Source organism: Bubalus kerabau, chromosome 19 (assembly GCF_029407905.1).
Source record: "Bubalus kerabau isolate K-KA32 ecotype Philippines breed swamp buffalo chromosome 19, PCC_UOA_SB_1v2, whole genome shotgun sequence".
Taxonomy (NCBI): domain Eukaryota; kingdom Metazoa; phylum Chordata; class Mammalia; order Artiodactyla; family Bovidae; genus Bubalus; species Bubalus kerabau.
The window spans coordinates 32,352,297-32,377,547 of NC_073642.1; the positions used below are offsets into that span (position 1 = coordinate 32,352,297).

A 25,251-nucleotide genomic window follows, 5' to 3' on the forward strand; every position below is an offset into this window, starting at 1 on the left:
ATGTTTAGTGTATTTAATTCTCTATACACATTCTCCAAATGAAGGTTAGGAGAAAAAAGGAAAGTTCAGTCAGTCTGAGCTTGTAGAAACATTTAATGTTCATAAAGAATGATACCCTAGAGAACATGTAGAATGTGCTTTCTCTCTTTATTTCTACTTTAAACTTTGGGCATTCATTCATTCTTTCTTGATATGGAAGATTGTAGAAAAACTGCTATGAGGTTGCAAGGAAGGCTCTATTACATAGTCCAATATTTTCAATTCAATCTGGAGTTTAAAAAATCTTTTAATATTTGTATTTAAAAGTATCAGAATCTAGGTTAGAAGGGACAGAAATTCACTTAAAATATTTCAAGTAAAAAGAGGCATTTACTGTAAGGCTGTTGGGAACGTTCACGTGAATCCAGGAGAAAATGAGCCACCAGACTTCAGGAGGGCAGGAACAATGCCAGCTCTGTGGACGGGGACTCCTCTCATTTCCAGCCCCTCATCTCTCATGAAGCTCTGGTCTCCTCCTTCCCCCCACGACTGGCCTCCATTAGTCCTGCTAAACTTGGAGTGAACACAGCCCTGTAATGACCATCCCAGAAGTTACTCTGCATGATTTTTCAAATTTAAACACAACACACACACACACACACACACACACACACACACACACACAATGGTTGAAGTTTTATGGTTTTCCAACTGCAAATTCCTGAGAGACAATCTTGACTGGCCCAGTTTAACTTTTTGGGCTGAGTTTTAAGACTGTAAGATTGGCTGCTTTTGAGTCAAATGTTCAGTCTTGGTTTAACCAGCTGTGGTCATTGAGGGAAACATCCCATGGCATAAAATACAGCTGCTTAGAAGAGGCATAGGTATAAAGCCTAGAACATGTAATATCATAACACCCAGAAAAAGGGAGGACACAACAAACAGCAATGGCGTTGAGGTGAATATGACAAGCCAAGAAAAGAGATAAATGGTAACATGGAAGGAAACTAATAGTGAAGACAGGATTAACAGGGTTTAGACTGTGTTGCAAACCAAAGAGAAAAGCAAAGACCCAAGAGTAGATGAGCTCCAAAGAGAACAGACAAGGCAGTCAAGCAAGAGACGGGAGTAAGCAGCAAGCTGTAGGCCAGCCATGCATCGGAGGAAACCAAGTTTGCAGACATCAGATATGTAGCAAAGCATTCCTTTTATGAAGAGCTTATGTATATCACCAGGCTGGCTGTTCCACAAAAGTAACACAGGCAGGCTAGTATTAGTGATACTTAGAGTTTAACCCATTTCATTTTCCATTACTATAAGTTCCCTAAGGAAAAGGTCTATTTCTAATGGCTCCTAGATGTGGCAATCCCATTCCTATGTCCATACAACTGATCCCAAAAAGGGAATCCCTAGAGAACAGTTTCCCTGGGTATCAGAATCAGAAGCCCAACGTCATTTACCTGCTTCTGGCATACACCAGGATACCCCTTTTCCACTATAAATGAACTGCATCAGTTGCCACCCTGTGAGTATCACAAGACCAAGAGGAAGGAACAGAAGCTTCTAGGGATGAAACCTCAATAATCCTGGGAGAGTAATTCTGAACATTCTGTCATCTGGAAAGAATACACACTCTCTGAGAAACAGTATAATGGCTCTCTCTCAGGTTGTAGTCATGTCCCAAACATGACTGCTCGCAATCCCCATGCTAGCAACGACCACGTATCTGGCTGCTGGTGACGGTGAGGGGTAAACAAGGAAACCATGCTAAGCCTCGGGCACTGTGACTGGCCACTGAGGGTGTGCTCAAGAAGTGTTCAGTTCTGTTTCCTCACCAACTTCAAAGAGTCAAGTAAATGCAGTATGGCCAAGTAGATACACTGCACAAGTTTATTTTTATCTTACTTTGGATAATAAATTTGTGATCTTCCTAGTCAGCCAAGCTCTAACTCGCATCATTCTAAATTTATTTACTTTTACTGTATTCAGTGATTACTGTTTTACCTGAGACTGATTTATGGATAGATAAATGTATATACTCTAAACAAGAAAAAAGAGAGCTTAATTTGTTTGACATGAATAGCTGGGTATACTTTATAAAGGCCACAGTAGTAGGAAGAATTTATTTTTCACCATAGATTAAAATGGGGGTGCTCTGATTTTAAAACTGTGATAAGGACAAAACCCAAGAATACAGTTCCAGCATTCCCTTTGACCTTCTAAGTAAAGCAGTTACAGACAAAAGATTCACAGAAACTGAAAGATGGAATACAAAAATACTGCCTTAAGTCTAGCTAACAGACTGGTCTAAGTCAGGCCCTTAATCATGTAGGACTGAGATGTAATCATATTTTAAGTCCACAGAGTCAAGTATTTGATATAGTGTGTTATTTTACTGCTTTACTTCCATGTCTCAGAAAATTCATTCATTCATATATGGAAATGATACTTATTAAGGCATCATATGATTGACAAATAATGCGTTTACTATGGTCTCTGATCCCAAGGAATTAGAGTCCCTTTGAGAAAAAGATAACACAAGTAGAATACCTGGGAACATTAATACAGGGCTAAACTGGACTATTCTCTAACCTGTTTGATATTTCTTCAATGATTTAGATAAAGATACTTATCTTTTACATATCAACTTCAGATGTGACACAGTGTTAAAGAAAAAAAAAAACGAAGTAAGCAGCCAAATCAGGATCCAAAAAGAATCTTGACAGGCTGGGCCAAAATTAACCAGGATGAAGTCTGGGCTTAGGGTGGAAAAAACAAATGACCAAGTAAAATTAATAGATCATAGATTCTTAGAACCCAAAGTGACACAGACACAGGGATTTAAAGCTCAGTAATTAAGTAGGGTAACGTGCAGTCAAAACAATAACACCCGCAAAAAAAAAAGAGAAAGAAAAGAAATCCAATCCATTGATATTAACTAAATGCTTTCTTTGTGCAGGGCACTTAATGAACACATGTACTTTTAGCAGCCAACAAGTCCTACCCTGCACAGTAGTATTACCATTTAATTAAGGCTCTGTTATAACAATTTGGCCCATGATACCATAGCTATGAAGTAAAAAGCAGAGACTTAGGCTCAGATCTGACTCCAGAGTCTATTCTTCATTATACCATGCAATGCTTCATGCTGATAAGACTATTTCCATATACAAATTCTGACCAGAGGGACAATGGAGGAAGAGAAGCAAGGTGGATGGAGAAGAAAGAGGGACTATTTGGTTCTGCAGTAGGACAATCTAGAGTCGCTTGAAGACTAGAAGAGTTAAGTAGAATAACTTAACTATTTGGCTCCTTTATTGTTTGTGACTATCTGTCAAGGACTAAGAATTCCAAGCAAGTAAAAGGCAACTTAGGAAAGACAGCCCCAAAGATCTGCTGGCTTCTTTATGAAATATGAACATTTACTGCTGTCTGAAAAGAGTCTGATGCTGAAGCTGAAGCTCCAATACTTTGGCCACCTGATGTGAAGAGCCGACTCATTCAAAAAGATCCTGATGCTGGGAAAGACTGAAGGCAGAAGAAGAGGGCAGCAGAGGATGAGACGACTGGATGGCATCACTGACTCAATGGGCAAGAGTTTGAGCAAGCTCAAGGAGATAGTGAAGGACAGGGAAGACTGGTGTGCTGCAGCCCATGGGGTCACAAAGAGTTGGACATGACTTAGTGACCGAACAACAATATTTGGGCCTGGAGATGTGGAATGCTGTAAGTGTCAACTCTAACTTCTATTCGCTGCCGCTACGTAAATATACTGCAAAAGCACAACACAAAGTTTAGGCCACAACCTTAGTCACAGCAGACCCATCTTCTTAGTCACATAATATGGGGCCTTCTTTATGCCCAAAGAAAATCACAAACTGCCATTTATTTTCAAATATTAAGGGTTATGTTAAGGCACAAACTAGTATATACAGAATGGATAAATGACAGAGTCCTAATAGCACAGGGAACTACAGTCAATATCTTGTGATAAAACCATAATGAAAAACAATATACAAAAGAAAGTCCATATATATATAACAGAATCACTTTGCTGTACAGCAAAAATTAACACAACACTGTAAATAAACTATACTTCTGTTTTTAAAAAAGCTATGCTAAACAACTGTTGTTAGCCTAAACCAAAGAAAAGCTTAGAATATGTCATTCATTATTTGGTTATTTGTTTTCTCCAATTAAAATTAGGAAGAAGAATAACATGAGCCATTCCGAAAATAGATACAACATGAAATGAAAATTGTCTTGTTTCAGGGTGATCTTTCTTGGCACCAAAAACAATTTTATTGGAGCACATTTGTTAAAAAGGTTGATTTAAGAATACCACATCCTGGCCAATTCCTTTTAATAACGTGTGTGTGTGTGTGATTTAAATATAACAATGTCGTGTTAGTTTCAGGTGTGCAGTACAGTGATGTAGTTTTATTTATATATCTGTATCTCTGTAAATCTCTCTATATATCTTCTTTTTCAGATTCGTTTCCCTTATAGGTTATAATGAAATACTGAGTATAGTTCCCTGTGCTATACAGTAGGTCCCTGATGGATATATATTTCATATAAACTAGTGTGTACCTGCTAATCCCAATATCCTAATTAATTTATCCCTCCCCTACTCTTTTCCCCTTTGGAAACTGTCTGTTTTCTGTGTCTGTGGGCTTATTTCTGTTTTGTAAATAAGTGCATTTGTATCTTTTTTTCCCCTGGATTTCACATATAAGTGATATAATATGATAACTGTCTTTGTCTGGCTTACTTCACTTAATAGGATAATCTTTAAGTTCATCCATGTTGCTGCAAATGGCATTATTGCATTCTTTTTTATGGAATATTCAGTTCAGTTCAGTTACTCAGTTGTGTCTGACTCTGTGACCCCATGAACTGCACGCCAGGCTTCCCTGTCCATCACCAATTCCTGGAGCCTACTCAAACTCATGTCCATCGTATTGGTGATGCCATCCAACCATCTCATCCTCGTCCCCGTCTCCTCCTGCCTTCAATCTTTCCCAGCATCAGGGTCTTTTCCAATGAGTCGGTTCTTCACATCAGGTGGCCAAAGTATTGGAGTTTCAGCTTCAGCATCAGTCCCTCCAATGAATATTCAGGATTGATTTCCTTTAGGATAGACTGGTTGGATCTCCTTACAGTCCAAGGGACTCTCAAGAGTCTTTTCCAACATTACAGTTCAAAAGCATCAATTCTTCGGTGCTCAGCTTTCTTTATAGTCCAACTCTCATATCCATACATGACTACTGGAAAAACCATAGCTTTGACTAGACAGACCTTTGTTGGTAAAGCAATGTCTCTGCTTTTTAATATGCTGTCTAGGTTGGTCACTGCTTTTCTTCCAAGGAGCAATCCATGAAATTCTGCTGAAGCTGAAACTCCAATACTTAGGCCATTTGATGCAAAGAACCGACTCATTGGAAAAGACCCTGATGCTGGGAAAGATTGACGGCGGGAGGAGAAGGGGATGACAGAGGATGAGATGGTTGGATGGCATCACCAACGTGATGGACATGAATTTAAGTAGGCTCCAGGAGTTGGTGATGGACAGGTAAGCCTGGCGTGTTGCAATCCATGGAGTTGCAAAGATTCGGATATGACTGAGCGACTGAACTGCACTGACTATTCCATTGTACATGAAACACACAGCTAACATTACACTCGATGGTGAAAAGCTGAAAGCATTTCCTCTAAGATCAGACAAGACAAGGAGGCTCACTCTCACTACTTTTACAGTTTTGGAAGTCCTAGCCACAGCAATCAGAGAGGAAAAAGAAATATAAATATCTACATTGCAACAGAAAAATAAAACTGTCAGTGTCTGCATATGACATGATATGATACATAGAAAATCCTAAAGATGCTACCAGAAAACTACTAGGACTCATCAATGAATTTGGTAAAGTTTCAGAATAAAAATTAATATTTAAAAATCTGTTGTATTTCTATATACCAATAATGAAAGATCAGAAAGAAGAATTTTTAAAAAATTTCATTTACCAGCGCATCAAAAAGAATAAAATATCTAGGAATAAACCTAGCAAAAAAAGCAAAGGCCCAGACAACTGTAAGATGCAGATGAAAGAATCTGCATGAAATGCCACAGGAGGCAGAAAATAAGATGTGCTAATGAGATGACAGAAACAAATGGAAAGATATACCATGTTCTTAGATTGGAAGAATAAATATTGTTAAAATGACTATAGTACTCAAGGCAAAATACAGATTCAATGCAATGCCTACCAAATTACCAATGGCATTTTTCACAGAACTAGAAGAAAAATTTTAAAATTTGTATGGAAACACAAAAGGCTCTGAATAGTCAAAGCAATTTTGAGAAAGAAAAACAGAGCTGGAGGAATCAGGCTCCTTGACTTCAGACGATACTACGAAACTTTGTAGTTTCACACTAATCAAAACAGTATGGCACTGGCACAGAGACAGAAATATAGATCAATAGAACGGGACAGAAAGCCCAGAAACAAACCCAGGCACTTACGATCAATTAATCTATGAGAAAAGAGACAAGAATATCCAGTGAAGAAAAGACAGTCTCTCCAATAACTGGTACTGGCAAAACTGGACAGCTTCATGTAAAATAATGAAATTAGAACATTCTCTTAACACCATACACAAAAATAAACTCAAAATGGATTAAAGGCTTAAATGTAAGACTGGATAATATAAAACTCCTAGAGGAAAACACAGGCAGAACACTCTTTGACATATATTGCAGAAGTATCTTTTCAGATCCATCTCTTAGAGTAATGCAAATAAAAACAAAAATAAACAAATGGGACCTAATCAATAATAATTTGAAAAGGATTCAAGCAGGTTTATGAGCTTTCTCTGGTTCTAAAAAAGAAAAGCAACAGAGTGAAGATTCAGAAAGATTTCAAAAATTAAAATTTTCAGAAGTGGGTAGAATCCTCAGTTTCACATTAAAAAAAATCTGCTGAAAGCAAAATATTCACTCAGAGGGAGTTACATAGCAATAATTACAGGACAACTGCTGAGGCACTATGTGGAGTAAAAAGGGAGATGGGCAAAACGGTGAGGAAAGAGGAGCAGGGAGTTCCTTTATCCACTTACAGAGCTCTGGGCTGCAGTGGGAGTGAAACATTGGGTGTGCAGTCATAGGGGGTCCACATGGTAACTGTTGAGATGATCCACATGATAAATATTACTAAACAGTGACTGAACTTTCTCAAAGCCTCTTCTGTTTATCACTAAGAAAAATGAACTAATGAAGGATAGTTAAAACAAAACCAAAAACAGTTGCTCTAGGTAAGAGCCATGAAATGCCACAGGAGGCAGAAAATAAGATGTGCTAAATAAGGTGGCAGAAAGCTCAGGATGTTGAGGGCTGGGAGCTGAAGAGGGATAGAAGGGGAGGATGTGGACAAGCTGAGAGTAAAGGGAGTACCCAGCAACTATGCAAGTCCCAAGGCCAGAGAGCTGTTAGAAGGAATATGAAAAGGAACACTTTCTGAATTAAATCACTGACTGATGCCCACCAGTGTGCTTTGAGCCTACATTTAAATCTAACAAAATTGTGATATTTCTTTTTCCTATCTCTAAGTAAGCAGCATAATACTCTCAGACTTCATCTGTTGGCCCTAAGAAGGGAGGCTAGGTTAGAAAGTAGAGTCATGATCTTGAGCTGTGATAAGGACAGGGGAATCTTATAGTCAGTGCTAGATGCCCACAGCCTTTTGAGCTGGCCTCACTCAGTAGGCAGTACCTGGTTGAAAACACAAATCTATTAGCCTAAAATGAGATGAAGAAACAAACTCTCGGTCCTGGCACTTCGGCAGCTGGTGGCCATCAGAGAAGCACTGATCTGGACTCTCAGGGTTCCAGGGCTCCTTTCCAAAGCATGTGTGCTAATGCTCGGTTAGGTCTTTTTAGGAACTGTGGGAAAAACCTCTTCTGTTCTCTACACAAGAGGCATAGATAAGCACCAGAACATGCCCTTTGCCACAATGGCAAAGGCAGCTTTGGGGAACAGGCATTTAATCTAGGTTACCATCAAGGGATCTCAGTGTCATGCATGTTGAAGCCTACCGAAAAACACAGAAAACAACAACAATAAAACAAAAAAGAAAGAAAACAAATGCTACCGAGTACACTTAAGGTGAACAATAAGAATTAACAGTTATGGAAAGCACTGTCCCAAATAATCAAATACCATTTCCTTTCTTATCTCAAACACTATGTTTGATTCCTTCCTTCCTCTCTCCCTGCCAATCAACATACACTGAGTATGTGTACAATGTGTTACCTGACAACATGCCAAGTAACACATTGTCAATGAGGTCCACTTTGATAGGGAATAACAGCAACTCTTTTAGGACAGAACATCTATATGTACATTGTAACTATCCTATGGGAGAGTTTTCTGCTCCAAAGAAAGATACTCTGACCTTACAGGGTACTTACACCTTCTTTCATTCATCTCTACTTTGTCAGTAAAGCAAAAGAACCCAAACTAACTCAGTGTCAAAGTGTGTACACAGAAATATCTCACATCAAATTGATAACACTGTCTTAAACCAGGCAAGACTGCTATTTTAAAAACTGTCATCTAACATTTATAAAACACTTTAAGGTTTACAAGCTTCCCCGGTGGCTCAGATGGTAAAGAATCCGCCTGCAATGTGGGAGACCTGGGTTCGATCCCTGGGTTGGGACGATCCCCTGCAGAAGGAATGGCTGCTCACTCTAGTATTCTGGCCTGGAGAATTCCATGGACAAAGGAGCCTGGCAGCTACGGGGTCACAAAGAGTCGGACAGACTGAGTGACTTTCACTTTCACTTTTAAGGTTAACAAAGAACTCTCACATACATTATCACTGCAGTTGATCCCCATGCTGTGAGGTGAAAATGATTACAAATGAGGAAACAGATGCAACAAGATTAAGGCACTTGTCCCAGTTCTCCTAGCTAGTAACTGGCAGAGGTAAAACTGGAACCCAGATTGGTTTGACTCCAAAGCTGGTGCTATTTCTAATTTATCAAATGTCTCTTAGAAAAAAAAGATAACATACTCAAGGAATTTTTTTTCCCTGCTGTAGCCAGTGGACAAATGAAGCACCCACTTTAGCTGAGCTAATTAAATATTTAAAAGTTTCTCAGTGACATAAGTGAACTTCTATCAAAACTTTTTATTTAAACTCTACAAATGTCTCCACAAAATATCCAAAAAGTTTACATGTTACAACTCAGGAATACAATATTTCTGAAATAATGCTGTCTGCTACTATATCCTTGGTGGCCAGGGACCAGAGGGTAACTTGAAATAATAAGAAAGTAGATCTTGTGTCTAAAGGGGGTACAGGATCCTTAGGATGGAGCAATTTATTGTTAAAGACCAAATGACAGTTCAGCTCCCAACTATCTGGCTGGGACTCTAGACTGTGGCAGTCTCGGCCCCAGACTGCTCTTCCTGTATGTTAGGGACTTCTTCAAATTTCACAGCTCAGTCCTGTGTTAATGTACTTAGTCCCTTTTTTTTGTATGCAATACAAAAGTTAGTTTTCTCTTACTAGTATTCATTTCTGTTCAAATTTTGTTAAGTGGTTAGAACTTCTCACAAGTTCATCAGGTCTTCTTGATTTGGGGTTAGTAAAGGTCACAGACCAAAGGAATTTCCTTCATAAGGCTTTTTAGGCTCAATTTGAGTTTTGTAAGTGAAGTCAAGCACCTCTGTTTTTCTCCCTAATGGGGAGTGTAAGCTTTTGCTATTCAAACCTGCACACACATACAATTTTCTTGTGGTTCCCCCATATGGAAACCATAGGCAGAAATGACTCACAAATGAAACGTGAAAGACAGATTAAAAAACTATACTTACTTGGGAGGAATTCGTGAAACAGTGTTCACATTTGTGACTGGGACCACTGCTTGAAGAATGTGTTCAAGGGCTGTTAATCCACCAGCGGCTTGAAATGCAATCTGATCTGCTACATTCTAAATAGAAATACAAAGAGAAATTAGCCCAGTTTCCCAGACATAAAATTATAACCAAATGAAATATTTAGTTGTAGCGTGAAATATTCTGTTGGTTCAATTATTCTATAAACACTTATTGAATGCTTACTCAGTGCTGGGAATTACAGGTCAAAGTGGTGAACAAAAAAGATCATGGTTGCTGTCCCCTGTGAAGCTTAAAATTTAGTGGATGAGACCAACATTAATCAAATACGTATAACAATTTCCACTGTAACAAGCACTCTGACGAAGGAAAGACGCTCTAGGAGAACAGTGGGGAAACTAAGTCTGTGTTGGGGAAAGGGTCAGCACAGGCTTTTCTGGGAAAGTTGAGGTTTTGAGACAGGCAAAAGGAAAGGGAAAGGGATGAAGCACTCCAAGCATAGGGAAAAATCATTTTATAGGTAACTTTTTAACAATACTTTTCAAAATTGGATCTTTTTGTAATGTTAATTACCACCTAACAAGATAAATTGACTTCCACAAAGATTTCCTTTGCTAGAACTTTTCTCTTTAGTAATACAAGATAATTTAATACCTAAGCAGTTCGCTTCATCTTTTTTTTTTTTTTTTTAAACCACTTTAGCTATTTTAGGGAGAATATTAAGTAACCATTTTAGAACTCAACCTATGATTTTTTTCTAGACAATTTCTGAATTATATACAGTTCTTGTGTAAAGGATATCTAAGTTCTTTGCCTTCCTCTGGCATGAGGAAGGCAAGAGTTTTTAAACATACACAGAATCACTGTGTCAAATATGTGAAAAATAGGATGGCCACCTGCTGTGGGCTGAATCGTGTCCCCACCCTCTTCTGAGTTCTTATGTTGAAGTCCCAACCCTGAGGACCTCAGAATGTAACTGTGTTGGAGGATGAGAAATTTAAAGAGGTGATTTAAATTAAAATGAGGCTGGTAGGGTGGGGCAGTAATGCAGTATGACGGGTGAACTTGGCAGAGAAGAAGAGACACCAAGGATGCACAAAGCAAAAGCCTGTGTGAGGACACAGCAAGCAGGTATGTTTTACAAACCAAGGAGAGAGGCCTCAGGAAAAACCAAACCTACCCACACCTTGACCCTGGACTTCAGCCTCCAGAACTGTGAGGAAAGAAAGTTCTATTATATTTAAGCCACCCAGTCTGTGGTACTTAGTTATGGCAGTCCTAGCAAACTAATATTCAATGTCTCTATTACAACACCTTGCATTTGTTTTAATAGTATTCTCACAGTTATCAAGCCTTGAAATGTCTTTGAAATACTGAGGGACTTTTGGTGGGGGGTGGTGGAGGGGGGGTACTTAGCAGAGAGAGATGAGTTATCCACAAGCTCTGCCAAACACGTTTGCCTGATTCTTCTGATACTCAAAGCAAAATGCTCTGCTTGCTTTATGTGGACTAGCAATTATTGGTTCCAGAACATGTCTGGAATTTGACAGTATAATATCTTAATCATTCATTTATTCCTTCTTGGTACACAATAAAATACAGTAAGAGACTATAAGAAGTTCATCATGAATCCCACATAAGAGACTTCACTTGTAAGTCCCATATAAGATTTTAACCTTAATTTTTAAGATTAACAATTAACAATTTATGTTATTAATGAGAAAATGTTTCCCTGCAATAGAACAATCAGAAAACTGAAAAACTAGGTGCTCAGTAATTTATTTAAAACCATAATGCTGTGACCATTCTTTCTTCTTATGCTGGGATGTCAATATAAATAGAAAACAGTAATAATTTTCACATACACAGATAAAACTGCACTAATCACAACCATATAGCCATATCATAACTATATGGCAAATTGAACACACTGTGTAACAATTACAAAATTAAAAAATAAAGCTCTAAAACATGGCATAGTCCCCCTGATACCCATCCTACTCATTCTCTCGCCCTCTCTGCCACATGTAAAGGCTACCCTGATTTCTGAAATCATAGATTCCTTTTGTCTTCTATTCAGTTCTATAAACACAGGCTCACACCCCACATATTCTACAACATCTACCTTTTCTTGCCGACTTCTTTAATTGTCGCGTAGCCGCTTTACAATGTTGTGTTAGCCTCTGAGCACTACCGTGAGTCAGCTACCTCCTCCCTCTCGACCCTCCCTCCGCACAGCCCCTGCTCCATCCCTCTCAGTCGCCACAGAGCGCCCCGAGCTCCCTGTGCTAGGCAGCAGGTCCCACTAGCTCGCTATTTTACATGAGACAGTGTATGTATGTCCGTGCTGTTCTCTCAGTCTGTCCCAGTCTCCTCCCCCATGATTTGTGTGAACAGAGCACAAGTCCGTTCTCCACGTCTGCATCTCTATTCCTGCCCTGCAGCAGTGAATACTGGGGTACACGCGGCTTTTTGAATTCTGGCTTTCTCAGGGTATATGCCCAGTAGTGGGATTTCTGGGTTATATGGTAGTTTTAGTCCTAGCTTGTTAAGGAATCTCCATTCTATTCTCCACATTGGCTGTACCAATTTACATTTCTTCCAACAGTGCAGTAGGGTTCCCTTTTTCCCATATCCTTTCTAGTATGTGTGAGTAGCTTTTTTTGATGATGACCATCCTGACTGGTGTGAGGTGATACCTCATTGAAGTTTTGATGTGCATTTCTCTAAGAATGTTGCTCTATTATTCCCCCCCCCCAAATTCATCAATTTTATTGCCTACAGCAGTATTTAGTTCATCTTGCTTGCTGTACAGTGTTCCCTTATCTAATTATATACCTCACCTTATTTAAATCTTTCAATGTTTCACTGCTGATTGACATTTGGGTTGTTCCTACTTTGAACTCTGGACAACGCTGCCTTCAACATTCCTGAACACGTATTTGGGCGCATGTGACATGTAGCTGTGCTGAGTATATGCTTAAGGGCGGAACCACTGGGTCACGTTGCATGCACAGGTCCAGTGTTATTAGTTATGGCTCAACAACGTTCTAAAATATTCAGAACAATTCCTGTACACACTGCAGTGCAGTGATGATATCAGTTACCCTAAATTCACATCAAAACTTGGCTTTACCAGTTTTTATTTATTTTTTTATTTTTCCAGTTTTTTTTAAAAAACCTTTAGTCATTTCAATGGGTGTATACTGGCATTTGAGTGAGGTTTTTGTTTGTCTTCCCCTGATAATAATGAGGTTGAACACCTTTTGTTTACTGGCTTTTTTTTTTTTTAATTTTCAGGATCACTTTACAATAGGGTGAGGGCTCAGACCATTAGGATATCATCCAATTAAACCTGACGAGTGCTTACAAGTTCTGAACATTTCCATTTCCCTAGAAAGTCCCCTCATGCACTTTCCACAGCCAATCCTTCCTCCCTGAAGCAACCACTGATTAATGCTACCACAGCTTGGCTTTCTCTGCTGTAGAATGTCATATAGAGGAGATCATCTAGTACATACGAATATTTAAGTAGGTAGTGATGAGTTATCCTACAAGCAGTTTATCAGAGCCAGGCCCAGGGTAGCCCGGGCAGCCTAGGGCAGCATCTGAAGCCTAGGGAAAACGGCAGAGGGGCTCTGAGTTATGAGGGGGAAATAAACACATACGTTTGTCTCCTTTCTTCTATACTCAAGTAGGAATTATAGATAAAATATTTAATAATATTTAAAAAATAACCACATTAAAAGTAAGGGAAACATCGGTGTAAAACAGGGATGGAAGAGCTGATAATAATGCTTCCTTGGTGGTCCAGTGGTAAAGAATTTGCCTTGCAATGCAAGGGACACAGGTTCTATTCCTGTTCTGCGAAGACCCCACATGCTGCAGAACAACTAAGCCGGTTGCCACAACTACCGAACCAGCACTCTGGAGCCCACGAGCTGCAACTACTGAAGCTCTTGTGCCCTAGAGAGCCCACCACGATGAGAAGCCCGCGCCCTGCGACTAGAGTAGCCCATGCTCTCCACAACTAGAGAAAGCCCACGTGCAGCAATAAAGGCCCACCACAGCCAATGCATACATAAATAAGTAATTCTTAAAAAAAAAAAAAACTGCACAGAGCAAGAGTCTTCAGCAGACTCTTAAAAGAACATCTGCCTTTCTAGACTCTTCCTGCTTTCACAGTGATTCAGGCTCAAGTTCCGACTACTCCTCTCCTGTTACAGCTCTTCACTCTTGCCGCTCTGCCCATGCTTACTCTTACCATGTCAGTTCAGGCTCTCCTGGTCTCCCTGCAGCAGCCTCCTAATTAGTATCTCTGGATCCAGGCTCGCAGGAGCCCCATCCTCTATGGCTGTGCTTCCCAAACTCTCTAACACAAGTCAGATGTTTTGTTTGTTTCTTTGTTTTTAAGATTTTCACTCCATTGTGAGCAATACTTTTGTGAAATATTATACAAATGAGGGAAAAAAGATATACTAAGTTTGAGCCCATATTTTAAAATATTAGGTGAAAGTCATGAAATTCCTCTTGATTTGTACACTTACTCACTATGTTCTAGTGACAACAGCCTGGTGCTGGCCTGTGGACTCCTTTTTTAGTAGTCCTGCTATGGATGCCTTTATATGCAATGAAGATAATATTATCAAGAGTAAACGTGATCATGCTCTGGGGGTAGAACATGTGAACAATTTCCTCCTCACTGTGTACTGAATGAGGCCCAAATTCTTTCACACAGTTCTTCAGAATCTGAACCCTCTCTAACAGCCTCCTTCCCTGCCACGCTCCTACCTCTCTCTCAACCGAACTCCCCATATGGCCCGTGCTCTTTCAGGCCTCTGTGCTTTTGGGGTATCCCTTCTCAGAAGGGATGACCGTCTAGCTTTTCTTCTTTGTATCCCGCTAAACTTAGAGCTTCTTGCAGTTGGGGACTATGTCTGTTTTATCATCACATCCCCAACACTTAGCAGACGGGGGTGTACTCAGCAAATGCATCCTCAGTGGCTGCTGAATGACAGTTGTGAAAAAGAAGACTCACAAAGGTATTTTAACACAATTTTGACTGTGAAAACACAGGCAGTCAATTGTTCTAGTATGAGCCCAGGATAAAATTCCCATTCCTGTTATTGCATGTAGCCAAATGGAGCAGTTTTTCACCAGGATGGAAAAGACCAAACAATGAAATTCAGGTTTTCAAGACTGAAAGACATGTTCACCTTGAGACTCTTTAATAGCCATTAAGGAAATACATTCTCCACTTATACTCTGTTTCAATATAAAGCCTCTATATTTTGATACTTCTCAACTCAAAAACAAAGTATGTCACACTCTAAGCCCAGCAGATGCACCCATCGGTGCAATCTGTCCGCAGAGAAACAGAGCAGCACCGCTGCCGTCCTTGTAGACCTTCCACAACGGGAGGGGACGGGGTCAGCACTGCAGGAGCGAGGGGAGGAGGACTGAGGGAATGCAGACCATCTTAATGTACACATCTATGCCTTCAAGACAAAACAAAATACACTCAAAGCCTTTCATGCAATGCCAACAACATGGATGTGACCTCTTGAAAAACTTAAGACATGGGCTCTAATAGACATTAAGCAGGAAAAAATAAGCTGATTTCAGGAACATAAAGGACACTGAAAGCCAAATTTTTTACTCAAGTATTATTGAAAATTGAAGTTCTAATTTGTCATTTGCAACTTTTCAAAGAAATAAAGCAAAAAAGCAAAACCAACTGTGGGAAAAAAAGAACAAAAATCTCACAAGTTTCTCCCCAGAGTCAAGGGCATTCTGGTTACATGCACTTTGGATTCCAGATCTAACAAGCCACTTGTGGATGCTCCTCCCCGGAGCACGGCTAAATGGAAGTACTGGTCGGTGTGCTGACTTCTCCCTCGTGCCCCACACCAACTCCTATTCATGCCATCGTCTCTGCTCTTCTCCGCGCTCCATTTCTCTTTTTGCAAGCTCAAGAGTGGCAGCTGACTTATCTCTGCAGCCCCAGTGCTGGCATAGAAAATGAATGGTACATTCTTGATGGGTGAGTAGCTGAACAAAAGGATGAATAAACAGAAAGCCTTCTCTCAAACAGCAAAAATGTCCTGTGAGATATGACAGTTTACCACAACACAGAGGCCTGTGAGCACAAGGAGGAACATCTCCCGGTGGCTCTCACTGCCTAACGCAGCGCAAAGGAACAGCTCTCCCTCTCTCTGTACACAAGGCAGACGAGACAATTCTCTGGTAGCCTATGACAGAAAGGAAACAATCACACTGGCTCAATGATGAGTTTCCCAAATTTAAAACCAAGGGGGAAAAACACCTTCTTAAGCATATGGTGTTAAACACTCTATGCAAATGAAGAATGAAGATCACTTCCACACAATGATTCAAGTAGACTAAAGGATGCAGAGAGCCTTCCTCTTCCTCTCCATTCCCACCCCACCAGCTCCTTGTGCCAATCATGTGGTACTTCCTATACACTGCTCTCTCTATATACCTGGACGCCACAATGAGGCTGGATGCTCCTCAAATACAGTTATATACTTGTTCCTATGCCTCTGAGTGTCTAGAAAAAAGCAGATGTACTAAAAATGAGGACGAGATGGTTGGATGGCATCACCAACTCAATGGACATGAGTTTGAGCAAACTCCAAGAGACAGTGAAGGAAGCCTGGCGTGCTGTGGTCCACGGGGTCACAAAGAGTCAGACATGACTGAGTGACTGAACAACAACAAATTCTCTCTATCCATCCTGTCCCCTTCTCAACTTGTAATGTTCAAACAGCAATCTCTCAATCCTTTAAGACCCAGATCAAATCATTCATAACATTTTCCCAAATCCCCTCAACTAAAGTCAAAGGTCTTTGTCTTTGTATTTCTCTCACGGCCCTTCTCACATTTGACGTTATCCCAGAGTTTTCTGTGTTCATGCACTACATGAAGCCTAAGCTCTCCTCCCTCTGCATTCTCAGGCGGGGTCAAATTCAGGATGCACACACCACAGACACCAAGCAAAGTCTGTTAACTGATTGAAAACATCTCATCTAGAAAGGTGAACTAGGTATTCTTCTTTTTTTCTGCCACCCCTTTTTCAAATACTCTGCATTCAGATAGAAATTATGAAATCAGAACTTTTCATAAAGAGCTTCATCACTCTGATTTGAGCAAGGAAAAAAATAAATGCCTCTAAAGTGGAAACCTGTGGCTTTACTTGTGTATTCAGTCCCTGACATAACACCTTAATAGCTCTGCCTTCCTTTGCTCCCTCCCGCTGTGAGACTGACAACTGACTAATAGGCTTACAGGCTCCATTCTAATAACCCAGCTTAGCTAAAGGCCAGCAAAAAATGACAGCTTCAATCTGAATTACATGGCCTAGGAATCCATTCAATTATTGACTAGAGTAACTGTTATTACCTCTCCCAATTAAAGGAGAGGCAGCTGTTAATCTTTGGTGGCCTGCAAAGGCTGGTGGCCTTTGTACTTGACTTCTCTATAGACAGTAATTACGTTCTTTGTGATCAGAGAGGAAGGCCTTCCTAGCCTTTTAGACAGAGGCAGCAGATGGGGAAAACTGTTTTCATGTTCATTAGCAGGATAGGCTAGATTTGTTTGGAGCATCTGGTGGTACCTTAAGACCTGTTTAGAGACAATACAAGTAGGTTTTGGCAAGTCCACAAATTCAGGATTTAGTAGCCCAATTTATAGAAACAAAAAGATTCTGGGGTGAATTTTTTTATGGTTGTTTTCCCATATGGAAAAGTTTCCTAACACTTAAAGGACATCATCTCTACTCAACTATGATCTTCACTGGTTATTGTCAGCCTCAAAGAAGCAAGCATAATGAACTGAGACTCCTTCTACTGTGTATGATTTTTCTCTCCTAAGCCTTCTAATGTTGGCTTCTTCATATTCCTATATCTACATAAAGGTTTGGCTCAGCTTTTCAGCTATAGACACTCACACCTGAAAGAATCAGTTTCTGGGATTAAGATTATCACAAGGAAATTGTAAATTTGTGGGACTGTGGTGCCAAAAAGTCATGTAAAATCATAAGCCACAGTTTGAAGGTCTGGGTAATAAGGTAAGTGGTGCTAAAAGAGGCTGGAAAAGCTTTCTCAAGATGAGACGAACCATTCCTTTGTGATGCTAATTGGAACATGGACCCTTTGGAAGGCTCTCCCTGAGGGAGCTGAATTGTGCCATGTTTGATCTGTTTGGACTAAGTGAGGCGAGGGCAGGGTGAGTGAGGGGGGTGGTGCAGGAATTGAAGGACGAAAGCAGAACATAAGGCCTGAGGGCTCTCATTCCTTCTCTTTAAACTATTGAAGATGGACGACCAAAGATTAGTGTATAGAGTTTATGACTGCAATCCAACAAAACTCACAGTAAAGTTATTTTGATCTCTCATCTTCACACTCCACAAAGCTGCCAAGTGGCAGGCACTGGGTCAGGCCCAGCACTTATAGCCACAGTGAGAGACAGACCTAACATAGACCAGTGCAATGCTGTGAAGTAAGCGCTATGACGAGGGGATGTACAAAAAGCCGTATGCACGCAGAGGACAAGGTCTTCAGGACACAACAGTGGTCAACGTGAACAGTTTCTGAGTTATCATGCCATCAAACTAAAAGACAATCAGTCAAGGACCTACATAAGAGGTGCCTTGTGCAACTCCTTTATTCTCCCACCATTCCCAGCTTCCAGGCTACCTAGTGCTTTGTGGGAGAAGGTGAAGAGTCCAACTACAGCGGTTCCTTGTTTTCCTTGTTCCTGCATCTAATCCATTTTAGATGCTTTAAAGTTGGGAAGCAAAAGAAATTCAGGACTTTGAGACCAAGGAGAATCTGTTTGGGACAAGTGAGTGATACAGACAAGAGCCAGTAACAAGGACAAACTCCTTCAGTCCAGCAGCTCCCAAGGAGCAGGATCTTGAGAGCTCAGAGGCTCTTGTTCACTGAGATGGCAGGGAAATGGAGACGAGTGTTCCCAGAGGGCTCTGTTCTCACTCCATGGTAACACTTGCACTTCCTGACTGATTTTTCTATTAAAATTTAATTGTAAAGTAGATCATAATGATTATTTAATCACAAGGTAGACTGTGAGCTCTTTGACAGTTGGGATGTTTATACAGGGTCTAGCAAAAAGTAGGTTTTCAATAAATACCTTCTGAGTATAAAAGTACAGTCTGGTTTCTGGGCTTCAACATCAGAAATTCTCTTAAGAGGAAAGAAAACCCATGAATCCACAATGACAAAGAAAAAGGCTTAGAAACATTCATGTGCCTGGGAAAGGCAAGGCAAGGATACAGGTAAGCTAGAAACTATGGTTGTTAAGGCAAGGCCAGCCCTGGGGTTAGGCCTGCCTGAAGAGGACATGCCCAGAGAGGAAAAGCCAGGAATGTGAAGGGCAATGACAAGGCCTTTGTTGACATCTTTGCTGATGTCCTGCCCTACCTGGCATTCATCCCCTCCCCCCAGTTCTCAAGGAAAGTAATGACCCAGGCCTTCTATGTCCTAAAGAAGGGAGGGGGAGAGCAATTTTCTCAAAGTGCCAATGTGGACGGCTGAAAGTGACAAATTCAAGGGCTTACCATGTGGCAGGCGGTAGATTGTTATCTTATCTAAGCCCTCAAAACATCCCTCTATAATTCGATGATGATGAGGTCTGAATCATCATCCCATTAACGAAATAGAGGAATCAGTTACTTGCTTAAATTTTTACAGCTAGCAAGTGGCAGAGCCAGGGATCGAGCCGAGGTTTATCTGACTTCCAAGGGCACAATGTATCTACATCAAGAAAGCTGTGGGAAAATCTAATGTGTGGCTATAGGAATGTGCTGGACTTTCGGCACACTTAGCACTAAACATCCCAGTTCTGTAACATCTTGGACTTGAGGCTATTTTAACATTGCAAAGAATATTTTATTTTGAAATAGTTTTAAAGAGTTACAAGGACAGTAGAGAGTCCCTATATACTTTAGTTGAGCCTTCCTCATATTAATATCATGGCACACTTCTCAAAACTTATAGTGTAAGAAATTACACTATACTATTAATTAAACTACAACCTCATTTGGATTTCCACTAGTTTTTCTATTGATGCCGTTTTCCTGTTCCAGGATCAAATCTGGAAACCCATGTTGCATTGAGCTCCATGTTATTGTGAAGACATGGTGAAGTTACTTTTAGCATTAGAGAGGGAATCCTGAGCTCTTATATTAACATTCACTAGCAACTAAAAAAAAATTTTTTTTAATTCTTGAAATAATCCAGACTCAGAAAATGTAAAGGAATGCCAAGTTTGACTATCACAAGTAAATAAAAAAGGAAATGAGAGCTAACTAGATTCTGAGGGACTGAAATATGAGTAGTACTTTATCTGGTGGTGAAGTTCTTGAGACTGTCAGGAAATGGGGAGAAATGTGCACACAGCAGGAGGGCAGCAGGCTCTGGGTGAGGAGGAAGGGAATGTGGGACCAGGGTTAGAAGAGAGCCCAGGTGGCCCAGGATGGGCTCCCCCTGCAGCTCCAGTCCCAACTGGCCCTCAGTACTTTTTATGGCAGAGGGCAAGCTTTCAAAACCCTTTCCTTTCTGATTATCAGTGAAATCCAGCAAAGACTTCCAACTGGAGCATGATACTGCTTCAGAGTCTTCAAAGCATGCCTTCTCTACCTGTGCCCAGGATAGGATCTTTATTGCAAGATTTTTTTCCCCAAGAAGTAGCAAGGTTAAAAACCTTGCAGACAGAAAACAACAAAATTCTGTAAAGCAATTATTCTTCAATTAAAAATAAAAAACCACACAACCTTGCAATAGGGTACTAGGAAAGTCAGGTACAGTTGATTTTAGAAATGATCCTGCTAGGAAGCACTGTGTCTGCTTAATTTAGTCCCAAGGAAATGAAAGGGGGGAAATAGCTAGTGATCACAGGCAATCCATTTCCCAGATGGATTATCTGGAGTCTGCACTCTGGTTCAGCCCCTCCTGGTTCTCTAGCATCTAAAGTATAAAGGGAAAATATATGAGATAAAATTACTGCTAAATCGGTTACTAAAGAGACTATCCAATACAAAAAGTGGCAAGTAAGAAGGCAAAAATTAGCAACTTTTCAGATTTTGGACTTCAAGATGACTGTATTAATTTTTACTTTAGTTAGCTTCCCTAGTAGCTCAGCTGGTAAAGAATCTGCCTGCAATGCAGGAGACCCCAGTTCCATTCCTGGGTCAGGAAGATCTGCTGGAGAAGGGATAGGCTACCCACTCCAGTATTTGTGGGCTTCCCGGGTGGCTCAGCTGGTAAAGAATCCGTCTGCAATGTGGGAGACCTGGGTTTGATCCCTGGCTTGGGAAGATCCCCTGGAGAAGGGAATGGCTACCCACTCTAGTATTCTGGCCTGGAATTCCAAGGACCAGTCCATGGGGTTGCAAAAAGTTGGAAATGACTGAGCGACTTTCACTTTTTCTTTTCATACTTTCAGTTCAGTTCAGTTCAGTCGCTCAGTCGTGTCCAACTAATTGTGACCCCATGAATCGCAGCACGCCAGGCCTCCCTGTCTATCACCAACTCCCGGAGTTCACTCAGACTCATGTCCATCAAGTCAGTGATGCCATCCAGCCATCTCATCCTCTGTCGCCCCCTTCTCCTCCTGCCCCCAATCCCTCCCAGCATCAGAGTCTCTTCCAATGAGTCAACTCTTGGCATGAGGTGGCCAAAGTCCTGGAGTTTCAGCTTTAGCATCATTCCTTAAATTTCATACTTTAGTTAAATGAAATGAAAATTGCTTTACTACACCGAGTTCTGTTCCCCATTAAGATGTTGCAAACAAGATGTTCTTATGTAGAGAACAATGTGAAAGACTTTTTCAGAGTGTCTGGTCTTCTTGATTTTGCTAAAGCAAGTATGATCATGTTTACTGAAGGGTTAATGCTACCCCACTGAATTGTTACCTTAGAGATGCTCTGAGCTACTGCTTTTAGCTAGAGCGAATAAGATAAGACCTTTTCTAAAGGTGAACTAAGATGTTTAAAAGTCTGCTTATTCAAGGCAAACAAAACTCAGAGGATTCATTAAGTCTGGAGAACACCAGAACATTACAGAACCTTATTTCTTTATAAAAAGGCATATATGTATCTCTTTTTACAAGGAATACTCAATTTCATCTAAAGAGAAATTTGGTGATCAACTTATATTTACACAGCCTTTAGTCTGAGGTGTGTTTTAGTTTTAAGTCAGCATGCAAGTCCATGTCCTCCTATTATGGAGAAGTAAAGTCATCAATTAAAAAGATGTAAAGATCCTAAAATGAGTCCATACTTCCGGAGACATTCACGTGTAAACATTAACAGGTGTACAACCTAGGAGGCCTTTTCAGCAGGGACAGGGAGAGGGCTTTGAGAAAGATGGGCAGAAATGATATTTCAGACTGTGAGTTCCTTGTGGCACAAATAGTGTGTGTTTGCTTGTTTTTAAGGAACTAGGGCTTCTCTACTGGCTCAGTCGGTAAAGAATCTGTTTACAATGCAGGAGACCTGGGTTTGATCCCTGGGTTGGGAAGATCCCCTGGAGAAGAAAATGGCCACCCATTCTAGCACTCTTGCCTGGGGAATTCCATGAACAGAGGAGTCAGGCAGGCTACAGTACATGGGGTCACAAAGAGTTGGGACATGACTGTGTGACTAACTTTTAAAGAACAGAGGTTATTCATTCAGAGTTTGCTACAAAAGATAGTCAACCACAAACACTTGCACTTGGCAGAGACTCAAAGTCAGAGGGATGGGAAAGCTTTATAAAGCAGGAAAGAGACGGCTTCAAGTACATAGTGTTTGGAGGCTGTTGGCATGGGAAGCCAGAGGCAGGTTAACTGCAAGGGGACATCTTACTGGTGGCTTGAGGCGCACACTCATCTTTGTCTGGCTAGTCTTGAGCAAGAAGCAGGATCAAAAACCAGTGAAGCTGGCAGTCACTGATCAACTTCGACCATTCTGGCTTGAGTGGTTCAGAGGTTGTAGGTCACTGCTACAGATGGGCTGGCTATTGTCTATTTGTATATTCCGTTTCTCAGACAACTTGAACATTTATGTGGAAAATCCAGATGAGTGTACAAAAAAGCTCTAAAAAAATAATAAGCAAGTTTAACAAGGCCTCGATATAAGGTCACTGCAAAAAATTAATTCTATAGGCAAATCCATAGAGATAAAAGTAGGTTAGTGGTTGCCAGGAGCTGGGGGAGGGGAAAACGGGGCATGGGAGTGATGATGCTATGGAATTAGATGGTGGTGATGGCTGTACAAGCTTGTTAATACTAAAACCCACTGAACCGTATACTTTAAAAGGGTGAACTTTATGGCATGTGAATTAGATGCAAACCATGTCATATTTACCATTTAGAAACTATTAGCATGGCCTATGGGTTAATGCTGCCGTGGTTTCAATCCCAGTTCTTTCACTTATTAGGCATAACATCAGACAAGTTACTTATCCTCTCCATGCCTCTGTGTTCTTACAAAGGAGGCCACATAATTCCCACCTTGTAAGGTTATTAAGGGAATTAAATAAATTGATCTGCATAAACATTAGAAATCATCATCATTTTCTTTATATTATCCCTGCTTCTTAAGCTAATTACCTAATATAACATCATCAAACAAATCTTAGTCCCTACCTGCTGAGGGCTTATGCTTTTCCCGGCCTTCACATTTCACTTCCAGTTCATTCAGTGCTAATACCCATAGCACGCACGTGTGTGTGTGCTCAGCTGTGTCTGACTCTTCGCCACCCCTCTGTCCGTGGGATTTCCCAGGCAAGAATACTGGACTGAGTTGCCATATCCTTACTCCAAGGGATCTTCCTGATCCAGGGATCAAACCAGCATCTCTTGAGTCTCCTGCGTTGGCAGGCAAATTATTTACCACCGAGCCACTTGGGAAACCCTGGTACCCATAAGAGCAGACCCTTAAAGTTCTCAAGAGGACATACCCTAGAGTCTTTCTGGTATCTCAAAATTTCACTAACGTATGATTTCTCTCATAAATATCTTTATTTTATCTGAGTCTACCTTCTCACTCCATTAGTCTCAGCTTTAATATTATTTCCTCCAAAGAGCCTCAAGGCTATAGTCTTCTGACTATTTCCACAAACAACTCTGTATTTCCTTAATACGTCCTAAAAAAACTCATCACACTCTTTTATAATAATTAACTATTCAACTGCCTATATGGGCAGGGCCTGTATCTCTCTTTAATTACTGCTATTTTCCTTTTGCTTGGCACATGAAAAATTCACTAACATTTTAAAGTGTGTATACACATGCACCAGGCACTCTCCTAAGTGCTGCCTTGCAAGTAGTGCCTCTAATAATGAGGTTGATACAATTACCATCCCTATTTACACGGAGAAACGAATGCTCAGAGAAGATAAGTAACTTCTCTAAGATTATATAATTAGTAAGGGCTGATCTAGGACTCATATTCAGGCAGGTCTAATTTTAGAATCTTGAGCTTTAACCATCATACCATATTCCTTCTCTGCATACTGTGCACTGAAAAACAAAACTGTTTCACTGAACTAAAATGTCTGTAAGGTGAGTGCAATGATACAGATTAGTGCTAGGAGGTTTCCCTAGACAAGAAGATAGCATTATAGACATAATAAACTATACACTTCCAGATAAGGAATGGCTCTATATTGTTCTTGAGAATAAGGTTACTGAAGCTTTGAAAAAAAGTCATTACTCGAGAAGTGAAGAGTAAATGGTAAGAGGTAGAAAAGAACTATAGAAACTAAGAATTTGGGGAGAAAATAATAGCAAATGAAGCAACTGACAACTAATCTCAAAAATATACAAGCAACTCTCAGAGCTCAATTCCAGAAAAATAAACGACCCAATCAAAAAATGGGCCAAAGAACTAAATAGACATTTCTCCAAAGAAGACATCCAGATGGCTAACAAACACATGAAAAGATGCTCAACATCACTCATTATCAGAGAAATGCAAATCAAAACTACAATGAGGTACCATTTCACGCCAGTCAGAATGGCTGTTATCCAAAAGTCTACAAGCAATAAATGCTGGAGAGGGTGTGGAGAAAAGGGAACCCTCTTACACCATTGGTGGGAATGCAAACTAGTACAACCACTATGGAGAACAGTGTGGAGATTCCTTAAAAAACTGGAAATAGAACTGCCGTATGACCCAGCAATCCCACTGCTGGACATACACATCGAGGAAACCAGAATTGGAAGAGACACGTGTACCCCAGTGTTCATCGCAGCACTGTTTATAATAGCCAGGACAGGGAAGCAACCTAGATGTCCATCAGCAGATGAATGGATAAGAAAGCTGTGGTACATATACACAACGGAGT

The 25,251-nt window shown here is 40.5% G+C and overlaps 1 protein-coding gene across 9 annotated transcripts in view; it reads right to left on the reverse strand.

Annotated features, from left to right (window-relative positions):
• SCAPER (S-phase cyclin A associated protein in the ER) overlaps positions 1-25,251 on the reverse strand; it is a 413,812-nt gene that overhangs the window by 143,153 nt on the left and 245,408 nt on the right. For all 9 annotated transcript variants that reach the window (XM_055556199.1, XM_055556197.1, XM_055556200.1 and 6 more), the window contains one exon: positions 9,860-9,975. In XM_055556199.1, the coding sequence (XP_055412174.1) occupies positions 9,860-9,975 (116 nt within the window). The remainder of the gene's footprint in view (positions 1-9,859; positions 9,976-25,251) is intronic.